General features: G+C 38.8%; 1 protein-coding gene and 1 long non-coding RNA gene across 3 annotated transcripts; one reads left to right on the top strand and one right to left on the bottom strand.

Annotated features, from left to right (window-relative positions):
- Positions 1 to 205: 205 nt before the first annotated feature.
- LOC148877142 (uncharacterized) lies at positions 206 to 14,664 on the bottom strand. 2 transcript variants are annotated; one of them, XR_016112020.1, is made up of 6 exons: positions 14,524 to 14,664; positions 14,320 to 14,402; positions 14,119 to 14,241; positions 6,219 to 6,294; positions 472 to 555; positions 206 to 337 (listed from the first exon to the last, which is right to left on the bottom strand). It is a non-coding gene; the product is annotated as an uncharacterized LOC148877142 (long non-coding RNA). The 2 variants fall into 2 exon arrangements; XR_016112014.1 differs by lacking the exons at positions 206 to 337; positions 472 to 555; positions 6,219 to 6,294 and having other exon boundaries at positions 14,022 to 14,241.
- LOC148877141 (protein CYPRO4-like) lies at positions 14,180 to 20,206 on the top strand. Its single transcript, XM_088981820.1, has 2 exons — positions 14,180 to 17,419; positions 19,774 to 20,206. Exons 1-2 carry the CDS (start codon positions 15,791 to 15,793, stop codon positions 20,053 to 20,055), a joined length of 1,911 nt encoding a protein of 636 aa, XP_088837946.1. The 5' UTR covers positions 14,180 to 15,790; the 3' UTR covers positions 20,056 to 20,206.
- The last annotated feature ends 734 nt before the right edge of the window (positions 20,207 to 20,940 follow it).

Genomic DNA, 20,940 nt, shown 5'->3' with positions numbered 1-20,940 from the left:
TATCATTATCATCGACAGACGCCGCTTTTCTAGAGTTTACGCTGCATTGAGTCGCAACTAAAATTGCTGCATTCATTCGGATCTCCCTTGGGTACAGGTTTCCCTTTCCATCAACAGTAGCTCTGCCAGAGAAAGCCTCGGTGCTTCTTTGAACTTCCACGAGGATTGTAAACCTTCCTTGAAATTGAACACTGGAAGAGGAAGAGGCGTTTACACCGGAGTTGAAACTTCCAACACTGGAGAACAGATTTCCGACATGGAATGCTTCACATTTTCTGGAGATGACCGCGCATAAAGTTGTTTTTGTTGTTGCCGACTACATTGCAGAATCGACTGCCTGAATTTTGAATAAAACATATCAAAACAATTGAATCTTATTCCTTCTATTAATTTTGTCATTGGTGCAGGGAATAAATGAAGTGAGAAATGAAAGAGAGAGAGAGAGAGAGAAAGAATGGTAAGGAATCTGACCTGGGAGGGAGGGAGGCATTTGGTGGATAGGCGTTTCCCGGTGAGTAGCTGATGACGATCAGAGAGCTGAAGGAATCCAGCGATCTGTGTGGTATATACGTAAAACCAAGTTAATGGTGAGCTAAAGCAGAAGAACCCATTCGTGGGCATTTACGTCTTTTTATGCTTTGACCGACGATGAATTAACGTCAGATACCGATACCGGATTGTCGCAAATTGAAAGTTAAGTTACTCGATTGTCACATTTTAAAATTCAGGGACCAAAATTGTCACTCGAGCCAAGTAATTAAATTGAGAGTTTTCTCTTAAATTTAAACTCATTCATGTTTCATAACCAAGTAGTTAAATTGTATTTAAAGATTTTAGAACTTCTAGAAAGTAATTCACTTCTACATATTACTACTACTACTAAGGATTCTGATAGCTCCCAAAACAGGTGAAAGTTTAGCATTTTCTTTTTTGTATGATAATATATGCATAGACTGTTCGAAGTTCTAAGTAAAAGGTTGCTAAGCAGCTTTAATACGAAGAAACCCAACGGTGGACACTACCATGCAATGTTTTAAAAATCGACCAGGAGTCTGACTTGCTTTTGCCTCTTGGTCGCAAGTCACCAATACGACAATCTAGGTCGAATAGGTAAAACCATTCCATATATATATATGGTGTGTGTGTGAAAGCAAAAATACATATTTTATCACTAAATAGTGTATAACTATGTTTTATATATAATATATGTATTATTTAATATTTAATTTATATTTCAAATTCAATTTTTAATTTTTTTATTTATAAAAAATTCAAAATTGTAATTTAAGGTCAAAAAAGGGGCCTTTTATGCAAAAAAATAGTGGGGCAAGGCACCTATGGCCCCTTTGGGATGCATAGGTCTCAAAAAGTTGCCCAAAATAAAAAGAATCACCCCAATCAGACATCAAAGCACAAAGTCATGGCATCCCAAAGTTTGCACATACATTGAGTGTAGTGTGCAACCCACAACTCGATGACTAGGTCGAATAAGTCAAGAGTTGAAATGCTCGGATCAAAAAACTTTTGACCAAGTCAACATTTTTTTACTAAAGGGAAAGTTTCAACAAAATCGGACCCGAAATTAAGGTTAGGTGACGGTTCGAACGGTTCAACCATCCAAGTCAACGGTGGGTTGAAAACACTACTACCATGAACCAAGAAAGTTTGTTTTCTTAGTGTAGGCAAGCGAAGTTAAGATTAAATTATTATAAGAAAAAATACTAGTCAGGATCCCTCACCACCTTATTATAAACTTCAGCACAACATATCCATTTAGGGTCTTAATAAATATTTGATGACTTGTTCTTCACTATTAAAGAAAATGAGAAGCAATACAAGATACTTTGTGGCTTGCAACCTAAACCAACCCTTAACCTTTGTATACCCGATTTCCCTTTCTTCTCTCCCAATCTGAAGAACCAAAAAAAAAAAGAGAGAGAGAAAGAAAAACCCCACCCTTACAACAAGGGCACCCTCTATCTCTACCTTTTTTCTCCAACAAGAAAAAGAGTAAACTTCTTTCTCACTTATCTAAACCCTACATACATAAAAAAAAAAAAAAAAAAAAAAAAAAAAAAAAAATCTTTTATATGTAAAACCAAGGTTCAAAATATTGATACGCCTTAGACGCTAGTAAAGGCATATCAAGCAAAATCAGTAGCTTTTCTAATTTTTGTTTAGTTTTTTTTCAGATTTGATTCAAAGGGGTTGGCTTAAGGTCCATCCACCCCCCGAACCAGTCGAAACCTCGATACACCCTCTGTAGGGGCGTATCAGGAAGCTCTTGATACAATATGTGTCAACCGATACGGCCCGATACATATTGATACTTTGAACTTTGTGTAAAACCCTTCTTAACCTAAATAAGGACTACACCAACCCTTAGATTAAAAATAATCCAACTGTTAAAAAATATGGCATAACCCTAACATTTTGCACCTTGGCTTATTTTTTCAATAACCTTGAAGATCTACTATTTGTGCCTCCACCTGTTCGCAAATACAGCAAACATCCATTGGCCTTGTAAAACACCATCAACTACAAACAAAATGGCCAATGCACCTGCGTAGATGCACTTGAGTTAATAGTCCTAGTTAACTTCAAAGAGGAACCTCGACCATTCCTCTCTCCTAACAAAAGCATTCCTCTTACCATGGTTTATACACGGGAAACATGTAGCACGTCTCCACCCCAACTATAAAAGAAACTCTCTATGTGGCCACACTACCTTGCACACCCCATTTCCAACACCCATCACAGTCATGGAAACCACTATATTCCCAACCAAATGATACATGTTCTTGCATTTTTCTTCCTTAATTTATCAAGATTGTACTATCAAGTGTAGTTTTCATAACTCCACTTGCAACAAAGACCTTACAACCCTTAGAATCCAACTAGCTAAGTAATATTAGATTCTTATGCATTTTTTGATATATACTCAATGCCACCCAAAGTGCAAATCACTCCATCAAGCAACTTGATTTTCATTGTCCCAACACCTGTGATGTCACACGTAGATACATCACCCTAGGAAGCAATACGTCTCTTCCTCTCTTGAAAAATGCCAAAATACTCCCTCTTGGAGCAAACATGAATAGAACACCGGAATCTAAAGCCCACTCATTTGGAGAAAAATTGAACATACCTTTGAAAATTATGAAAACATCTCCATCATCATCCAATACAATTGACATGCTTCCATATTCATCCCCACCCTTTTTTGTGCAAGATAACCTCTCTTCATGTGACCAAAATCCTTGCATCTATAACATTGAACCTTGCCATTTTCCTTGGCATTGGATCTAAACCTACCACTCTCACATCCTCTATTAAATAGCCTTCCTTTTCAATGCAAAATCTTGCCCACTCTCATGCTTAGGATTTCTCCTAACCTCATTGGATAGAAAAGACACAGTGACTTCTTCCAACTTCACTATGTCTTTGCCATACAATAATGTTGTCACCAAATTTTCATACAAATCAAGAAACGAGGTAAGAAGCAAAAGGGCCTTGTCTTCTTTCTCCACCTTGACATCAACTTTCCCTACTTGATGTAAGATACCACTAAACACATTTAGGCATTCCAAGAAATTCCCACCCTCTTCCATCTTTAGTCCGTACAATTGTCACTTCGGATATAATTTTGTGGTTAATATTTTCCCTAAATAAAGTTTCTTCAGTTTCTTTTACAACTTCAGTGCAGAATATTCCTCCATATTGTTAAACATAGCATTATCAGTCAAGTGCAATCAACTTGTATTAACATACCTTGACTCAATGTCCTCCTCATCAGCATCCTTCATGTCTTTTGGCTTCCCATTTTTTTTGTTTTCAACGCTCTAGCTAAGCATTGTTGAATTGGGATGTCCTTCACCCACCTTTGCCATAAGGTAAAGTTGCTTTAGCATCAAACTTCTTAATCTAGAATTTAAAACTTGTATCTTTTGTTGCCATTATCTCTTAAACAATTTCATAAACACCTTGTAAACATCAACCTGGGAGCTCTGATACCACTTTGTCAGGGCCTTACAAAATAACCATTTACAAGATAAAACCACAAAATATTTGAAATGAAATAGCATCCAAGAAAATCCAATAGCAACAAAAGCAACAAGATCCAAGAAAATACAAATAAAAAAAAAAAAAACACCACCAAAAACATAAAGGACTTAAATGGTTTGGCCTTACCGCCTATGCCCACAAGAAAGATGAAAACTATTCATCACTATAAATGAAAATAAGAAACAATGCAAGTACCTTGTAGCTTGCAACACAAAGCAACCCTTAACCCTTATACACTCGTTCTCTCTTTCCTCTCTCAATCCGAAGAACAAAAACAAGAGAACCCCCCCCCCCACACACACACACTCTTTTTTTATTGAAATAAATCATGTTGCACTACACACAACGGGGGGGTAGTGCATCCCCAGAAGTCAACAAAACAAATAAGAATGAGAGAGAAAGAGGAGGGAAGAGAAAAACCCCACTCATATAGCAAGAGCACCCTCTTTTCTCTCTACTTTTTTTTCTCCAACAAGAAAAAGAAATTCTTTCTCACTTATCTAAACCCTACATACAAAGGAAATATTTTACATATAAAACCCTCCTTAACCTAAATAAGAACCACACTGATTAGTTGATTAAAAATAATCCAACGATTAAAAACTAAGGCACAGCCCTAACACAAACAAGTAATACCCTTATTGAAATAGTACACATTAAATTATTGATGTTGAAGTATATTGCTTAAAGGTAAAATACTACACATTATACACTTAATACATCTCAACGTATGCATTTTTGCCACACTCATTTTTTTTGGATGCCTTACTTTTGACTACCCAACTCTCAATGCCATAAAGCATTGATGGCCTTAGAATTATTTTATATCCAACTATTTTTTGACTACCCAACTTATGATATGCCCTTCCATTTTCCCCATCCTACTCTAATGGCTAGCATCAATCTCTCACTTATTATGAATATGGAACCAAGATAACAAATGGGCTCATATTGAATTATCTCTTATTCCTCAATTAAATGTTCCATTTTTATTATTATCAAAATTACATATATGGCATATATATTTTGTTGTAGCCCTACTTGTTTTAAAATGCTCCATTTGAGAAGAGTGCATATACAAAATGAAGCTTAACGTATTTGTCCATAAGGCTATGTTTGGTTACAATATAATTTCATTTGCATTAATGCAGAAGTAAAGTAGTGCAAATGAGTTGAGTCCAAATTTTAGTTGAACTTTATTATAGGTTTTACTTTATTTTGTTTATCTTTGATGCTGGAAAAGTGAAATAAAACCTGAAGCGAAATAAAATAAAAACTTAAGCATGAAAATGAACTAAAATTTGCAATTTTCTCATTTGCACCCCCATAGATATGTACAAGTGCAAATGAAATTACAATGAAAACAAATAAAACATAAATTTAATTTTGCATTTGATCATTTATTAATTTTATCAATTAATGTAATATTATCATCAAATAACAAATACCATAGTACCTCCGCTTATATATTACTAAAATTTTCCCCATCTTATTTCTGCTTTTCCAAATAAATCAAATACTAACGGGGGGCCCTGCTTTGCAAGGGCTAATGACAGGATAATGATCTCTTGAAGATGCATTATATTCAAAATAAATACTTGGAATTGGTTTTGTCAAGGAGCTAGAAAATAAATGCTTTATATTCAAATAATACAAGATGAAAGAAATCAAAATGAAAATGTGTTGGTGTTGTCCTATGAAGGAATACCATATTCCCTTCCATTACAACCACCCTAAAATGTTTTTATAATTGAAGTCTTCCACCCTTGAACCTTCGCAAAAAAGAATGGCTTGTAGAATTGAACACATTTTTGTTTATAAATATACTTCACAAACCATGCCACCTACAACCATCACAAAATTAGTTGAATTTCTAAAAGCATAAAATCCAAGGAAAGCAAAACTCTCTATAAACAGAACTTTTCAGTATAAATAAAGGACCTAGTTATTATCTCTTCGAACAAAAGTTTTGCAAGTAAATTCTCCTCTTCTTTAGTTACTTCTCTCTACATTCTACTTTGAGTTTCACTTGTTTCCTCCAAGTATCCTGATTTAGGTTGTGTAACAAAAAAGGCCAAAATTGATGAAGAATATAAAGGATTCTACCAGCGGGCAAGGAAGGAAAGGCAAATTGGCAAAGTATGAATCATCACCTGACAAGATAACAATGTTAGAAGATTTTATAGTCTCTTTCTTCTTTCCACTCGCAACAATTGCTAGTTGTATTGTCTACATGAAAACCCACAAGTTAGATAGATAGAGAGAAATACAGAACAGAGAAGTTTGAAAGAAAGAGAAATGGAGAAAACCAAAGAAGCACAAAGTCAAAGATTGACTACCAACCTTGAAGGGCATGGGAGGAGAGAGAGAAATTAGCACAACTGATCTGAGTTTTCTTCTCACCTAAAAGACCTCTTTTTTGGGGTCTCTTGTCAATCAAGGACAAGAGACCCCAATTTAAAAATAAAAAAGAACTCACTAGGATCACATTGATCTCATCAATCTTCTCAGATTAGGAGGTGCTCAAATACTCAAAAGCAATCTTATCAACTCAAAAAGCAAACCAGTTGGAATTTATGCAAAAAGAAATAAAGAAATTGCGTAAGGTTTCAATGATAACCAAAATGGGTTTATGAATTTTGTTAATTTGTTTAGGTAGTTTGAAATAAAATTATTTGGCTTTCATCAAAGTCAAGAAATCTAAGAATGGATAAAGAAACAAAGAATAAAATGTCTAATAGCAGAGAGAAAGTACAATACTTGAGAATGTGAAACCCCACCGTAGCAAGAAGAGAGAAATGAAGAGAGAGGCGGATAAAGGTGGGGAAGATGGGGAGGTGAGGTGAGGGTTAGCGTTAGAGTTCCCTTATAGTGAGTTAGGTAAGAGAGAGAGAGAGAGAGAGAGAGAGAGAGTAGTTGACAATGTGAAACCCCACCGTAGCTAGAAGAGAGAGGTGAATAAAGGTGGGGAAGATGGGGAGGTGAGGTGAGGGTTAGCGTTAGAGTTCCCTAATGGTGAATTAGGCAAGCAAAGAGAGAGAGAGAAACCAGCAGCAACCTACGATTTCCAATGAGAGGAAGAGAGGGATATGGAGGGTTTTTTGGAAGAGAGAGAGACAGGTGGGGAGTGATAGGACAAGAAGATAAACCGAGAGAGAAAGAAGGTTGGTGACGCAGCGTGGAAGCAATGAGAACCGGAGCTGGCTATGCAAGCACCGGGCATCCGCTAGCACCTAGCGAAAATAGGAAGAAGAGAAATTGAAAAAATTCTGAAAATCTGAAGTATGAATTGATTAATAATTCTGGGAAATAGCAGTATTTATAATACATTGAGAAATTATAAAAGAACTAGGAAAAGGAATTAGATTTGATCTAAACATCTCAAACTTGTAGATAGGATCGAACTCTGCTTGACTTGATCTCCTCCGTCCGATCTCCCTTGATCTTATCCATGCATGAATCTTGGATTATCTAGAATTCTTGAATTCTTGATGAGTCTTGGATTCTTTGAATTCTTGATGAGTCTTGGATTCTTTGAATTCTAGATGAGTCTTGAATTCTTGATCTCTTGACTTATCTTGGACTCTTGTCCTTATCCTAGGAGCTGCCGTCCCTAGGGGTGAGATGGGCCTTGGGATGGGCCTCCATCATTCTCCCCCACTTGGAGAGAACTCGACCCCGAGTCGTGACGAGGATAGGCAAGTGTTATCTCTGGCAGGTACCGGTGAAGGTCAGCAACATTGAAGGTCTTGGATATACCCATATGATCTGGTAGGACCACTATATAGGCATTATCATTAATCTTCTTCACGGTATTGTATGGACCGTACTTCTGAGGCTTCAACTTGTTGTAGGTACCTACGGGAATTCTTTCCTTCCTTAAGAAGACCATAACCTCATCACCTACATCAAACACTTGAGGTCGGCGGTGTTTATCTGCAGCCATCTTGTACTTGGCGTTGGATTGCTCTAGCTTCTGCTTTACGGCTTCTTGGACGGATTGGATTTGTTATGCCATCTGTTCTGTTGAGATATTTGCGTTGGGTACTCTAGGTAGCTTCACTAAGTCCAGTGCATGGTTAGGGACCTTCATGTATACGATGGAGAATGGGGATCTACCTGTAGAACTGTGCACTGCATTGTTATAGGCGAACTCAGCCTGGGCAATGGCGAAGTCCCACTGTTTTGGCCTTTCCCGGCATATGCTGCGGATTAAATTCCCTAAGGTCCGGTTTACCGCTTCTGTTTGTCCATTTGTCTGCGGATGGGTTGTACTGCTGAAATTAAGTGATGAATCAAACATCCTCCACAGGGTCATCCAAAAGTGACTGAGGAACCGTGTGTCACGATCTGAAGTGATGGTCTTGGGTACCCCATGTAAGCGAACAATCTCCCTAAAAAATAATTTGGCTGTTGCGGATGCATCTATTGTTTTCTTACATGGGAGGAAGTGAGCCATTTTTGAAAACCTATCAACCACCACGAAGACGAAGTCCATGTTCCTCTGGGTCTTTGGCAAGCCTAGCACAAAATCCATGGACAAGTCTTCCCATATAGCAGTAGGAATGGGTAGGGGCATGTAGAGACCTGTGTTCTGGGTTTGTCCCTTAGTTGTCTGACAAACATAGCACCTGCTTACGATGGTAGACACGTCCCTTCTCAATTTCGGTCAGTAATATCGCCCCTTAACAGCTTCTATTGTTTTGTCCCTTCCCAAGTGTCTTGCTAGTCCACCCCCATGCAAATCCCTAATGATCTTTTTGCGGAGGGAGGTGCAAGGGATACACAGATGTTCCCCTTTCATAAGGAACCCGTCATAAATAAAGAAGTCTTTTGCTGGCTGCTTATTCACACATTTCTCCCATACCTGTTGGGAATCTTCATCTTGGACATATAAGTCTTTTAGGCACTCAAAACCCACAATCTCAACGCTGAGGGTCTTGATGAGAGCTACACGCCTACTAAGTGCATCAGCCACTTTATTTTGTTGTCCTGTCTTATACATAATTTTATATGGGAACTTGTCTAGGAAAGCAGACCATCTGGCATGTAAATCACTTTTTAATTGTTTTTGTCCACTAAGATGTTTTAGGGCCTGGTGGTCAGTATAGAGAACAAATTCTTTTTGCAAATAAATAGTGTTCCCATGTTTTCAAGGCTCTTATCACAGCATAAAACTCCTTATCATAAGTAGACCACTTTCTCCTGGCTTCACATAATTTTTCACTAAAAAAGTCAATGGGTCTTTTCTCTTGGGACAATACAGCCCTTATGCCAACTCCACTGGCATCACATTCAACTTCAAATAATTTATTGAAATCTGGTAAGGCAAGAACAGGAGCAGTACATAACTTTTCTTTTATGAGAGCAAAACTTTGCTCTTGTTCTTCTCCCCATTGAAATTTCCCCTTCTTCAAGCATTCAGTAATGGGAGTCATGATACTACTAAAATTCTTAATAAAACACCTATAGAAGGTTGCCAACCCATGAAATCGCTTGACATCTGTGACAGTGGATGGGGTCGGCCACTCCCTAATGGCTTTCGCCTTTCCCTCATCTACTTTCACACCATCCTTGCTTATAATAAATCCCAGGAATAATAAATTATAATTCATAAAGATGCATTTCTTCAAATTAGCATATAATTTATTTTCCCTCAATGTTTTCAGGACCTCCCTAATATGTCCCACATGCTCAGTGATAGATTTGTTGTATATCAAAATATCATCAAAATAGACTACCACAAATTTACCAATGAAGGGGCGTAATACCTGGTTCATTAGCCTCATGAAAGTGCTGGGTGCGTTGGTTAGTCCAAAGGGCATGATCAACCACTCGAACAAACCATCTCTAGTCTTGAAGGCTGTCTTCCATTCATCTCCAGGACGGATCCTGATTTGATGATATCCACTCCTGAGATCTATTTTGAGAAAACTATAGCTCCGCTTAGTTGGTCCAGCATGTCATCCAACCTAGGAATGGGGAATTTGTACCCAATGGTGATCTTGTTAATGGCCCTGCTGTCGACACACATTCTCCAACCGCCATCCTTCTTAGGTGTTAATAAGGCAAGTACTGCATAAGGACTCATGCTGATTTGAATGTGTCCCTTTTTCAATAATTCTTCTACCTTTTCTCGTAAAATTTCATTCTCCTTAGGACTCATCCTGTAATGTGGGAGGTTAGGTAGACTAGCACCTGGAACAAAATCAATATGGTGTTGTATATCTCTCATGGGAGGGAGTTCATTTGGTAACTCCTCTGGAACTACATCATTAAATTCATCCAGTAGTCCCTATATTTCAGTTGGAATTGTATTTTCATCATTAACATCTTCTCCTTTTACTACTAACAAATGTATCTCATGAGTATCCTTACATTCTTTAACAAATTCAGCATGATGATGGGTGATGGTAAGGAAATTTTTCTCATGTGCCTTTGAAGTATTCGTAATATTTTTTTCTACTATGGGTAACAAAGTATAACGTGTACCTTCTTTTTCAAGTTGGTAGGTATTCTTCCTACCCATGTGCCTTGCATCTGTATCAAATTTCCAAGGCCTCCCTAACAAAATATGGCAAGCATCCATATCTACAATATCACAATATGCTTCACCATGGTACTTACCAATTGAAAAAGGTACCTTGCAGCGTTCTTCCACTCGTACGCCACCTCCTTCCTTGATCCACCCAATTATGTATGGGTTGGGATGTTTTTCAGGAATCAGCTGTAATTGTTGGATGACATCCCTGCAAATAATATTTTACTGACTACCACTATCAATAATTAAATTAAATAATTTTCCCTTGATAGTACATCTGGTATGAAATAATTTGTGCCTTTGAGAAGTATCCTTATTTTTCTAGAACAACATTAATTTTCTTACCACACAAGTATACTCCTCATGTTCATATGGACCCTCTTCATCCTCCCCATCAGGTCCACAATATACTTCTTCCTCTTCCCTTTCTACCATATTAACTGTCTTCCTCCTGGGGCAGTCACTGGATCTATGTCCAACCTCATTACATTTAAAACATTTAATAGGAGCAGGCCTTGCATAAGGGTTACTGGGATTAGGAGGGTTGGAAGGATTACCTCGAGTATGTCCTCCTGTAGTAGCCTTACTAGCGTTACTTGTACTTGCCGGGTGAGAAGGTGGTACTGCCGGAACTGATTTGTTCCTGTCGACAGTTGCCGGTCAGTTGTCGCTCCCGCTGTACCGGCGATAATTATCACTGCGTGCCTTGTCCTGGAACATTAATTCTGCTTTTAAGGCTAGGTTCCTTGCTTCCTGCACACTAAGAACCATCTGTACACCAATTTTATCTCTGATAGACGGTCTTAAACCGCTTAGATAACGGGCTGCCTGCTGATTATCACTTTCAGATAATTGATTTCTTTCAGTTAATCTCAAAAATTCAGATGTATATTCATTAACACTACGAGAACCCTGTGCACACCTCTAATAAGACTCAAACATATATTGTTCATAGTCAAGGGGTAAAAATCTACCTCTGATTAATTGTTTCATGCGCCTCCAGGTTCGAACAGGACCCCTTCCTTCTCTCATCCGGGTCTCTCTCATCCGTTCCCACCAAACAGATGCGCCTCCCTTTAATCGGAAAGCTACTAATTTTACCCTTCGTTCCTCTAGTATTTCCATGTAATCAAAGAACCTATCGACTTCTGTGATCCAATCCAAAAGTCCCTCTATACCAAGATCTCCACTAAAAGTAGGAATATCTACCTTGAGTTTAAATTCATCATTATTCCTACGCGGGTTGAAATTACCTTGATTGTGCCAATTTCTACCATTTCTATCGTTGTCGGGAAGAGCTGGAGCACCATCAAATTCGAAATCGTCATCACTGTCGTCGTCAAGAATTGGACGTCGGGACGTAGTAGCGACGGGTGGTCTGTCGTGGTCGTCTCCTGCGATCTGCTGTGGATTTTCCCGGATTCGTGGGACAACCTCCCGTAACAAGGTTTGCAGTTGTTTAGTCACTTCTGCCAACTGTCGTTCGATGTTATGTGTGGCTGTACGCTGCTCTTCGATTGCTCTCCAAACAGCTGGGAACCCCTGATCTCCGTCACGGGGTGGGTTGCGACTGTTACCGTCTGGGTTGGACATGACTAGGCGAATTCCCTGCTCTGATACCACTTGACGCAGCGTGGAAGCAATGAGAACCGAAGCTGGCTATGCAAGCACCGGGCGTCCGCTAGCACCTAGCGAAAAACACCGATTTCTCTAGGAGAGAGAAAAGGGTGGCGAAAATAGGAAGAAGAGAAATTGAAAAAATTCTGAAAATCTAAAGTATGAGTTGATTAATAATTCTGGGAAATAGCAGTATTTATAATACATTGAGAAATTATAAAAGAACTAGGAAAAGGAATTAGATTTGATCTAAACATCTCAAACTTGTAGATAGGATCGAACTTTGCTTGACTTGATCTCCCCCGTCCGATCTCCCTTGATCTTATCCATGCATGAATCTTGGATTATCTAGAATTCTTGAATTCTTGATGAGTCTTGGATTCTTTGAATTCTTGATGAGTCTTGGATTCTTTGAATTCTGGATGAGTCTTGAATTCTTGATCTCTTGACATATCTTGGACTCTTGTCCTTATCCTAGGAGTTGCCGCCCCTAGGGGTGAGATGGGCCTTGGGATGGGCCTCCATCAGTTGGAGAGTCAGACATTTGGATGGGGTATCATGTGCGTAAACAATGAATATTATCGCACACATACTTTATGCCTCACTCGTGTCTTTTAATGAGCTTTTGTGGAGGGAAGCTAAAACCATTTAAAAGAAAATAATAAAATTATATTACAAATGTATAATGCAAAATTATCACTTAAAAGAGACAAAATTATCACTTAAATGGAGACCTATATCTTTATATGAAAAATGCAATGGAATTAAATCACAAATAGACATCAACCCATAATTAATTTAACATACCACCAGTCACATAATTGACAATTTGACATGGATGGCTGGTGGATGGATTGGTTAGTCTTCAACTTCCATCTCCAACACAAAACCAACCTAACGCATCCATTGGCTACCCCTAGTGGTTGGATGAATGATACAAAGCATACAGTGGTTGGATGAATGAAATATGAAAATTAGAAAATGGAATAAATTAATAAAATATAAAAATACAATATAGTTACAAATTGAAAATAAAAAATTGTGTTATTAAAAAATATCAAATAAATTAAATAAAATTTAAAAAGTTTACAATAATTTAAAAATATGCTATACAACTATTGAATATACAAAAAATATTGACTTCATCATTTTCTCCAATTGTTCGACATTTGATCATTATAGGAATTGAAGATGGTGGAGGATATGGCTATTTATAGGAATTGTTGAATTGGTGTGGTAAGAATGGTGGAGGATAGGCCTATTAATACGAATTGAAAATAATTCAATTGCCCAAAATACCCTAAAAATAACCGTTTTTTAGTTGTTGGGAGGGGTATTTTGGTTATTACAAAGTTGTTTATCACTTTACCCAACACGCCCCCCAAACTAGCTATTGGGGGGCATTTTTGTCATTCTTTCTCCCCCCTAACCAAAATACATAAATACCCCTATATAGTTGTTTATAGATGTTGGAGGGTAGTTCTATAAAAGACCCCCAAAAAGCTAAAACTAGTTGTTGGGGATATTGGGTGGGCTGAGCGTAGCCCGCTACGGGCCTGCGAACCATGCGCGGACTAGGTCATACCGACCCGTGGACCTGGAACCCTAGGCCCAACACAGCCCGAACCATTGTGTCGAGCTTGGCATGACCCGCATATTGTCGTGTCAAGCCAGGCCAAGCCATAGGCGGCATGACTCGATTTACACCTTTAATAAAAGGCGAAGCATCCAAAAGTTAAGTTGTATGAAAGGACAAATTTCTTAAACTACTCCTAAGATTTAGGAAATTAACCAACTATACCCCCTACTACTGTTACAATGTTGTCTTAAATTACCCTTATTGTTTTTACAATTGTGGCAATAGTTAAACGAAAAAAATAAAATGTTAAATTTACCTTCACTTGTTTCTCAAATTTCAAAATAAAACCCATACTACTAATATGAAGCACCGGCGGCACCAAGGTCTCCATCTCTTATGAATTCATGGTCGTTTTGGCCGATGCCGTCTGCACCAAGTCCTTCAAGACCGAAACCGTACTCATCACCCCTGGTTAAACCACAAACTATAACCCATTCCAGAAAATGTCAACAAGTACCTTGACAATTCTTTGATAAATTATGACTTCTTCATTGTGGTCTAGTCGATGCCGTCTACACCAAGTCGATGCCTTCTAGCTCACTGAACTAGGAATACAGAGGTCGTCAGCAAACGAACTTCCAACATCTAGCATAGGTCAGAGGAAGAGGATGATATTAAAGACTAGTTATCAAATCCAGTGCTAGATAAGCATGGAACCTACTAGAGGAATGCCCGCTCCCGAAATACCAGTAGGAGATTGACTTTGGGCCTTCTGGTATACAACTATACATGCCGTGAAGGATCTGAGGCGGAAACGGGTTCTAGAACGGGTTCCACAAAGTACTTGGTTGCCACATCCCCTTTCATGGACTTCATCTCTCTACTCTTCAGGTTTGGAAATCACTTTCCCATAGATGAATCCCCTTCTCTCTGTCCTCTTCCCTCCGCTTAAAGCAGATCTGGGAGTGTATCGCCCAGATCTGGGAGTTGTAGATGAATCCCCTTCCCTTCGCTCGAAGCAGATCTGGAATATATCACCCAGATTTGGGAGATGCAAATGAATCCCCTTCCCTCCGATCGAAACAGATCTGGGAGTGTATCGCCAGGAATTGAAGATGAATCCCCTTACGCTACTCGGGCACCCTCGCAACACCAACAACCACCCTCACCAATCCTCCTCCTCACAATGCTACCCGGTTCAAAAAAATTTTATACGATACTCAGGTGGGTTCGTTCAATGATGGGTCTCCATCTTCCTTATTAATTCTGGTTCTGGTGCAATGTGAAATAGGGGAGGGGAGAGAGAACGAAGGGGAAGAAAGGGAGAGAGAGTGGCCGGAGGTGGAGGGGACCGCTGTTGTAAATCGTTGCAGTGGTGGTGATGAAAGAAGGGAGAGAACGAAGGGGAAGAAGGAGAGTGAGAAAAAGAGAATAAAAGGTAAAATTGGGCTTAAAAAAAATTAAGCGTCACGTGTGTATGGAATTTGACAAAATACTAACGGATGATAACGAAAACGGTAGAGCTAATCAATTATCAGAAATAAGAGCATAAGGATAGGATATTTAAGACAATACTCAAAACTTATGGATAGTTTAAGAAATTTGCCATGTATCAAAACAATTGATTATTGGCGTTGCTACGTGGCGTAGATAACATGATAACCGTTATTTAAAACAGTTATTAACGGCCTTCAATCTAACGAAGGAGTGAGTGACGGCCGTGACTGACCGAGTTACGCTGCCAATTTCTTCCTTGCGAAGAAAAAACGACGTTAGATCCACGCTAAAAGTTGCTAACCGTCTATAGCCAGTAGCTTGGGTTCATGTTCTTTAATGAAAACCCTAAATACTCGAACTGTATCTCTCCCGAGGTTCAAAATTTGAAATTGGCTCTCGTCAGATTCCAAGTCTATCGTTTCCCTCCCACTCTTCCTCTTCGAATATCTCTGTCTCTGCCTTTCTAATTAAAATCCAGAAACAGAAGATCAATGGGCGGTTCTCAAAGTCGCGAGGATTTGATGGTCTCAGACTCTGACGAAGAAGAAGAAGAAGAAGAAGAAAATGAAGAAGAATACCAGGATGTCGAAGAAGAAAATCAACAGAGATCTCTGGGAAGCAAAGCTAAAGAAAAGCTGTCTTCTCTGGACGAGGTAGACGCAAAGCTCAAAGCCCTAAAACTCAAGTATCCATCCCATAATCCTAAGCTGAGGAACGCCGTGAAGCTCTACCTTCACGTTGCGGGTAACACCCCTAAAGCCAAATGGATCACCTCTGAGAAACTCACCACTTACTCCTTTGTCAAGTCCTCCAGAATTGACGGTGACAGCGACGACGACGGAGAATCCGACCACGATGGAGAGTCTTGGTGGGTCTTGAAAGTTAGCTCTAAAATTAGAGCGAAGGTTGCAACGGAGATGCAATTGAAGATGTTCGGCGACCAGCGTCGCGTTGATTTCGTCTGCCAAGGCGTCTGGGCAATGAAGTTCTTCACCGACGAGGATTATAGGAATTTTATATCTAGGTTTCAGGATTGCCTGTTTGAGAACATTTATGGTCTCGAAGCGAACGATGAGAGCAAGGTCAAAATTTATGGAAAGGATTTTATCGGATGGGTGAAACCAGAAGTTGCCGATGATTCGATGTGGGAAGATGCTGAAGATAGTTTTGTGAAAAGCCCCAGCTCAGTGACTCCTGTAAGGTCGAGTCAGGATCTGTTGGAAGAATTTGAGGAGGCAGCAAATGGAGGAGGAATTCAGAGCTTGGCCTTGGGTGCGTTAGACAACAGTTTCTTGGTGAGTGATTCTGGTATTCAGGTTGTCAAAAATTTCAGTCATGGAATTCATGGAAAAGGTGTTTGCGTGAAGTTCAACAACGGGTGTTTCAGAGGTAGTTCCAGGTTAGGGCTTTCAACACCCAAGAAAGCCCTTCTCATGAGAGCCGAGAGCAATATGCTCCTTATGAGTCCTATGCAGGAGGGCAAACCTCATGCAACAGGACTTCATCAGCTTGATGTTGAAACCGGTAAAATTGTTACAGAATGGAAGTTTGAGAAGGATGGTACTGATATTACCATGAGAGACATCACTAATGAAAGTAAGGGGGCTCAATTGGATCCTTCAGAGTCCACGTTCTTGGGGTTGGATGATCACAGACTCTGTCGGTGGGATATGCGTGACCGGAAAGGGATGGTTCAGAACCTTGCAACTTCCAGCACTCCTGTCCTTAATTGGACTCAAGGGCATCAGTTTTCTAGAGGGACAAATTTCCAGTGCTTTGCGACCACAGGTGATGGCTCAATTGTTGTTGGGTCTCTTGATGGGAAGATCCGTCTGTATTCACAGAATTCTATGAGGCAAGCAAAGACCGCTTTTCCGGGGCTCGGTTCCCCTATTACCCATGTGGATGTAACTTTTGATGGGAAGTGGATATTGGGCACGACGGATACCTATCTGATCCTTATCTGTACCTTGTTCGCGGACAAAGATGGAAAGACAAAGACCGGTTTTAGTGGTCGTATGGGGAATAGGATCTCGGCTCCAAGGTTGTTGAAGTTGACTCCTTTGGATTCCCATTTGGCTGGGTCCAACAACAGGTTCCATGGTGGGCAGTTCTCATGGGTAAGTATATATGTTCGTTTTTAGATATTGTGCTTGCTTATACTGTTCAGTATATTTTATTTAGCAGTCCCTTACTTTTAGATATACTGCTGTTCTTCATATTTTCTTGGAGTAATGTTCTGGGTTTTTTATACCACCTTATCCATGGTCCTGTTTATTCTGTTCACTTATTTGCCTTTAATTTGTGAAGTTATCCTGACTTCCATATTCCACAGTTTTACTTGATAGTGCCCTTTTTTATATGTATTATTTGATTATTTCGTTTAATCAGAACAAGTAGACATACCCCTTTGGCCCTTTCAGTTTGAATCTGGAAAACCTGAAGTTGTATGAAGAATGTGAATTCAGTGCACTTCTTAGAATTATCTATTTGTCATGCATAGCTTTTGAAGCTATGGTGCATTGGTTTGTTAACGAAGAATTATTCAGTCCATAAAAATGATAGCAAGTTGGAAGCTTTCTGCCTCTGCAATATATTTTGAATTATTTGATTGGACTACCTGATTCTTTGAAGATGGATATGATGTCACCCAGATAGGACTATTGTTCAACTATAAACATGGCCATGGGATTGTTTTCTATGTTGGATGTAACACCATTAAGATGTTTTACATTAAAAAGCTGTTTAGTTGAGCAACATGCATTTTTTTAGGTGGAGCCTTGGTTCTAGTTCTCCTTGCGGTTGACCCATATCCTTAACTCATCTTTATCCATGTACATAATTGATAATAGCATTGATTGATGCAGTAGACGGGTAAATTTCCAAAGTAAACTGCTGTAGATGTTTGCTGTTCTACAGCATATCTAGATTGGACTATTTTTTTTCATCCAACATTTGTTATTTGCAACGACTTTTTGAAACTTATTTACTTTTGTGTCTTGCCTATGACAAGCCAATTTGAGATATCTACAGCCCCCTTATAGGATGCAACTTTATGTTGAATGTTTGCAACTTTTCTATCTTGGAAACAGCCTCTCTGTGTGTCTGCAGGGATAAGGCTGTGTTCATCTGTTCTTCCCCAGATCCCTACATTGGCAGGTGCCCCATGCACTGGGCTGCCCTTTTTTAGTACTTTAATTGACCCACAGTCCAACATCGTTATCTCACACCTTTAACCATATGCGTAATTCAAGAATAGCATTGGTGGATGCAGTAGATGGGTTACTTTTCAAAAGGGATTAGTGTAGATATTTGCTGTTGCACACGTATCTAGATTGGACTTCTTTTCCATTCAGCACTTGCTATTTGCAACGATTTTTTGAAACTTATTTTATCTTGTGCACTTGCATCCTTGTGGGTAAGTTGATGCCATCATGTACAGTGTCTGCTTTTCCTGTTGTTTTAGTCTTTTCCATTTCATATTTTTCATAGCTTGTTCATGGTCACCTAAGCTGCCAATAATAAATGACATAAATGTTCCAGTATGGCCTAACAAGGAACTATAGGGTAGAAAATGTCTAAGAATATACAGGAAAATCGCATAAACCTGTGTGGTATTTTAATGATGATCAGGTATTTGAGCATCTCTTCATTATTAACATCTTTCTATCTGTTTGAAAATCTTTAGAATTGTTTAGTGATTTCAAAATTGACAATTGAAAATTTTATCAAGATTTAGAACTTTGTGAGTTCACTTTATGATGATATCTTTGGGCATGCTAATAATAAGTCAATGACTGAATAAACTGGAGTGGAAACCAAAGATTGATGGGAATGTGCTGGGTCTATTCAAGCTTTTATGACTTGCCTTTCCTGTTTCTTTTTATTGAAATCCATTAAATTTTGACTATGGATTTTCTTCTCTGTTCAATTTATTTTCTTATTATGTTTTGGTATTTCTGTTAGGTAGGTCTATGTTATTGTCTTACCTTGATGCTACAAAATTTGGATTTTTCCATGATCATCTTGGAAGAGCTCTTTGATTTTGGACATATTATGGCTGGGCCTTTCAGGAATGTTGCAGGAATTCCAAAATTGATGGACCCGTGGGATTCCATGCTAAAAGAATATAAATGATTCCTGATTAAATCGTCCAGGGTGCAGTTATTACTCAAAGAGTGATTGTCGAAGTCTTCTTGCATTATATGTTGCTTTTTAACTGCACCCAAATTAAATATCAGGAAAAAGAGGAACAGTATTTTTTTTTTTTTGTAACCAGCGTCTAGTTACCTAATTAATGTTCTTATTCTTAAGATGGGAATTAGGGCATTAATTTAATGTTTTGCTTTCACATATGGAGAATAGATATTTTAGTATTTTTTAAAGCAGTCATGATTGTCTTAATTAGTTCCTGTTTGTATACCATCTTTTCTTCAATGAAATTTGAACTTCAATTAACATGTTTGTCTTTCAGGTCACTGAAAATGGGAAGCAGGAACGCCACCTGGTTGCAACAGTTGGGAAGTTCAGCGTGATATGGAACTTCCAGCAAGTGAAGGACAGTGCCCACGAGTGCTATCGGAATCAGGAAGGTCTGAAAAGCTGCTACTGTTACAAGATTGTCCTAAAAGATGAATCCATTGTTGATAGCCGCTTCATGCATGACAAGTTTGCGGTCACCAACTCTCCTGAGGCTCCATTAGTGGTTGCAACCCCAATGAAAGTCAGCTCCTTCAGCATTTCCAGCAGGCGATGACATGCTAAACTACCCTTGTTTGCATGTTAAAATTCCTGTTTGTTTTGTATGTATTCATGACAATCCAAATGCTGCATTTTGGATCCTCTTAATTGTATTTGAGATTGTTGTGTTGGATATATCATATACCCGTGTTTGTGTTGAACCTGTATACCGATGTCCACAGTTTCCCAGCAGATAGCTTAGTTTTGGCATTATATTGGCCCATTTTCCATCTTCACCCTGCATTGAAACTCTCAATGTGGAACACCTCTTGGAACCAATATTAGATGAGCTTGGAAAAGCTAAATGATCAGCGTTGTGCTCAAATGTGAAATGCCCCCTAGCCTTGTGAATTAGAGCACCTAACCTATGAACATGACTCAGATCGTAGCCTTCTAGCTCTATCTAACATAGGGAGGTGATCATATCTGCTCTTAGATTTTATACAAAATAATATTGTTGGGATCATAGCCTTCTAGCTCTAACATAGGGAGGAAATTTGGATTTTCCGTGGTTATATTGACGAATAGTTGTCTCGGTGAACGCTGTCTCTACAAGAAATTTGGACCTTCCGTGGCAATGCTTCTTTCTGTTGGACAAAATTCTCTCTCTTTTAAAACTTTTAATTTTTCTAAAATTAAATATGTAAATAGATCTTTAAATATGCCATAGCTAGGGAGGCTAAGTACTCTGAACTTGATCTTTTTTGGGAGGATAACCCTCCTAGCTTTTTGGAACAATATGTAGCTGATAATTTCTTATAATGATATGGTTTATTTAGTGATAAAAAAACGGACAAGTACGGATACACACGATCAGAATTCTGAATTCCAGCCCGCCCCCTTACTACTAGCCCTCTCCCCCTCCTATAAACCACATCCTGCCCGTGAATTTAGCACCAAT

Source organism: Nelumbo lutea, chromosome 1, assembly GCF_056320005.1.
Source record: "Nelumbo lutea isolate HS-2025 chromosome 1, American lotus-T2T, whole genome shotgun sequence".
In the NCBI taxonomy this organism is placed as follows: Eukaryota; Viridiplantae; Streptophyta; class Magnoliopsida; order Proteales; family Nelumbonaceae; genus Nelumbo; species Nelumbo lutea.
This window is presented reverse-complemented; position numbering and strand designations above follow the sequence as displayed.

What these genes read in the sequence shown, in the direction of transcription:
- LOC148877141 (XM_088981820.1), top strand. Translation starts at nt 15,791, where the DNA reads ATGGGCGGTTCTCAAAGTCGCGAGGATTTGATGGTCTCAGACTCTGAC. An exon ending in ATGGTGGGCAGTTCTCATGG is followed by an intron (nt 17,420 to 19,773) that starts GTAAGTATATAT and finishes TTTGTCTTTCAG; the next exon opens with GTCACTGAAAATGGGAAGCA.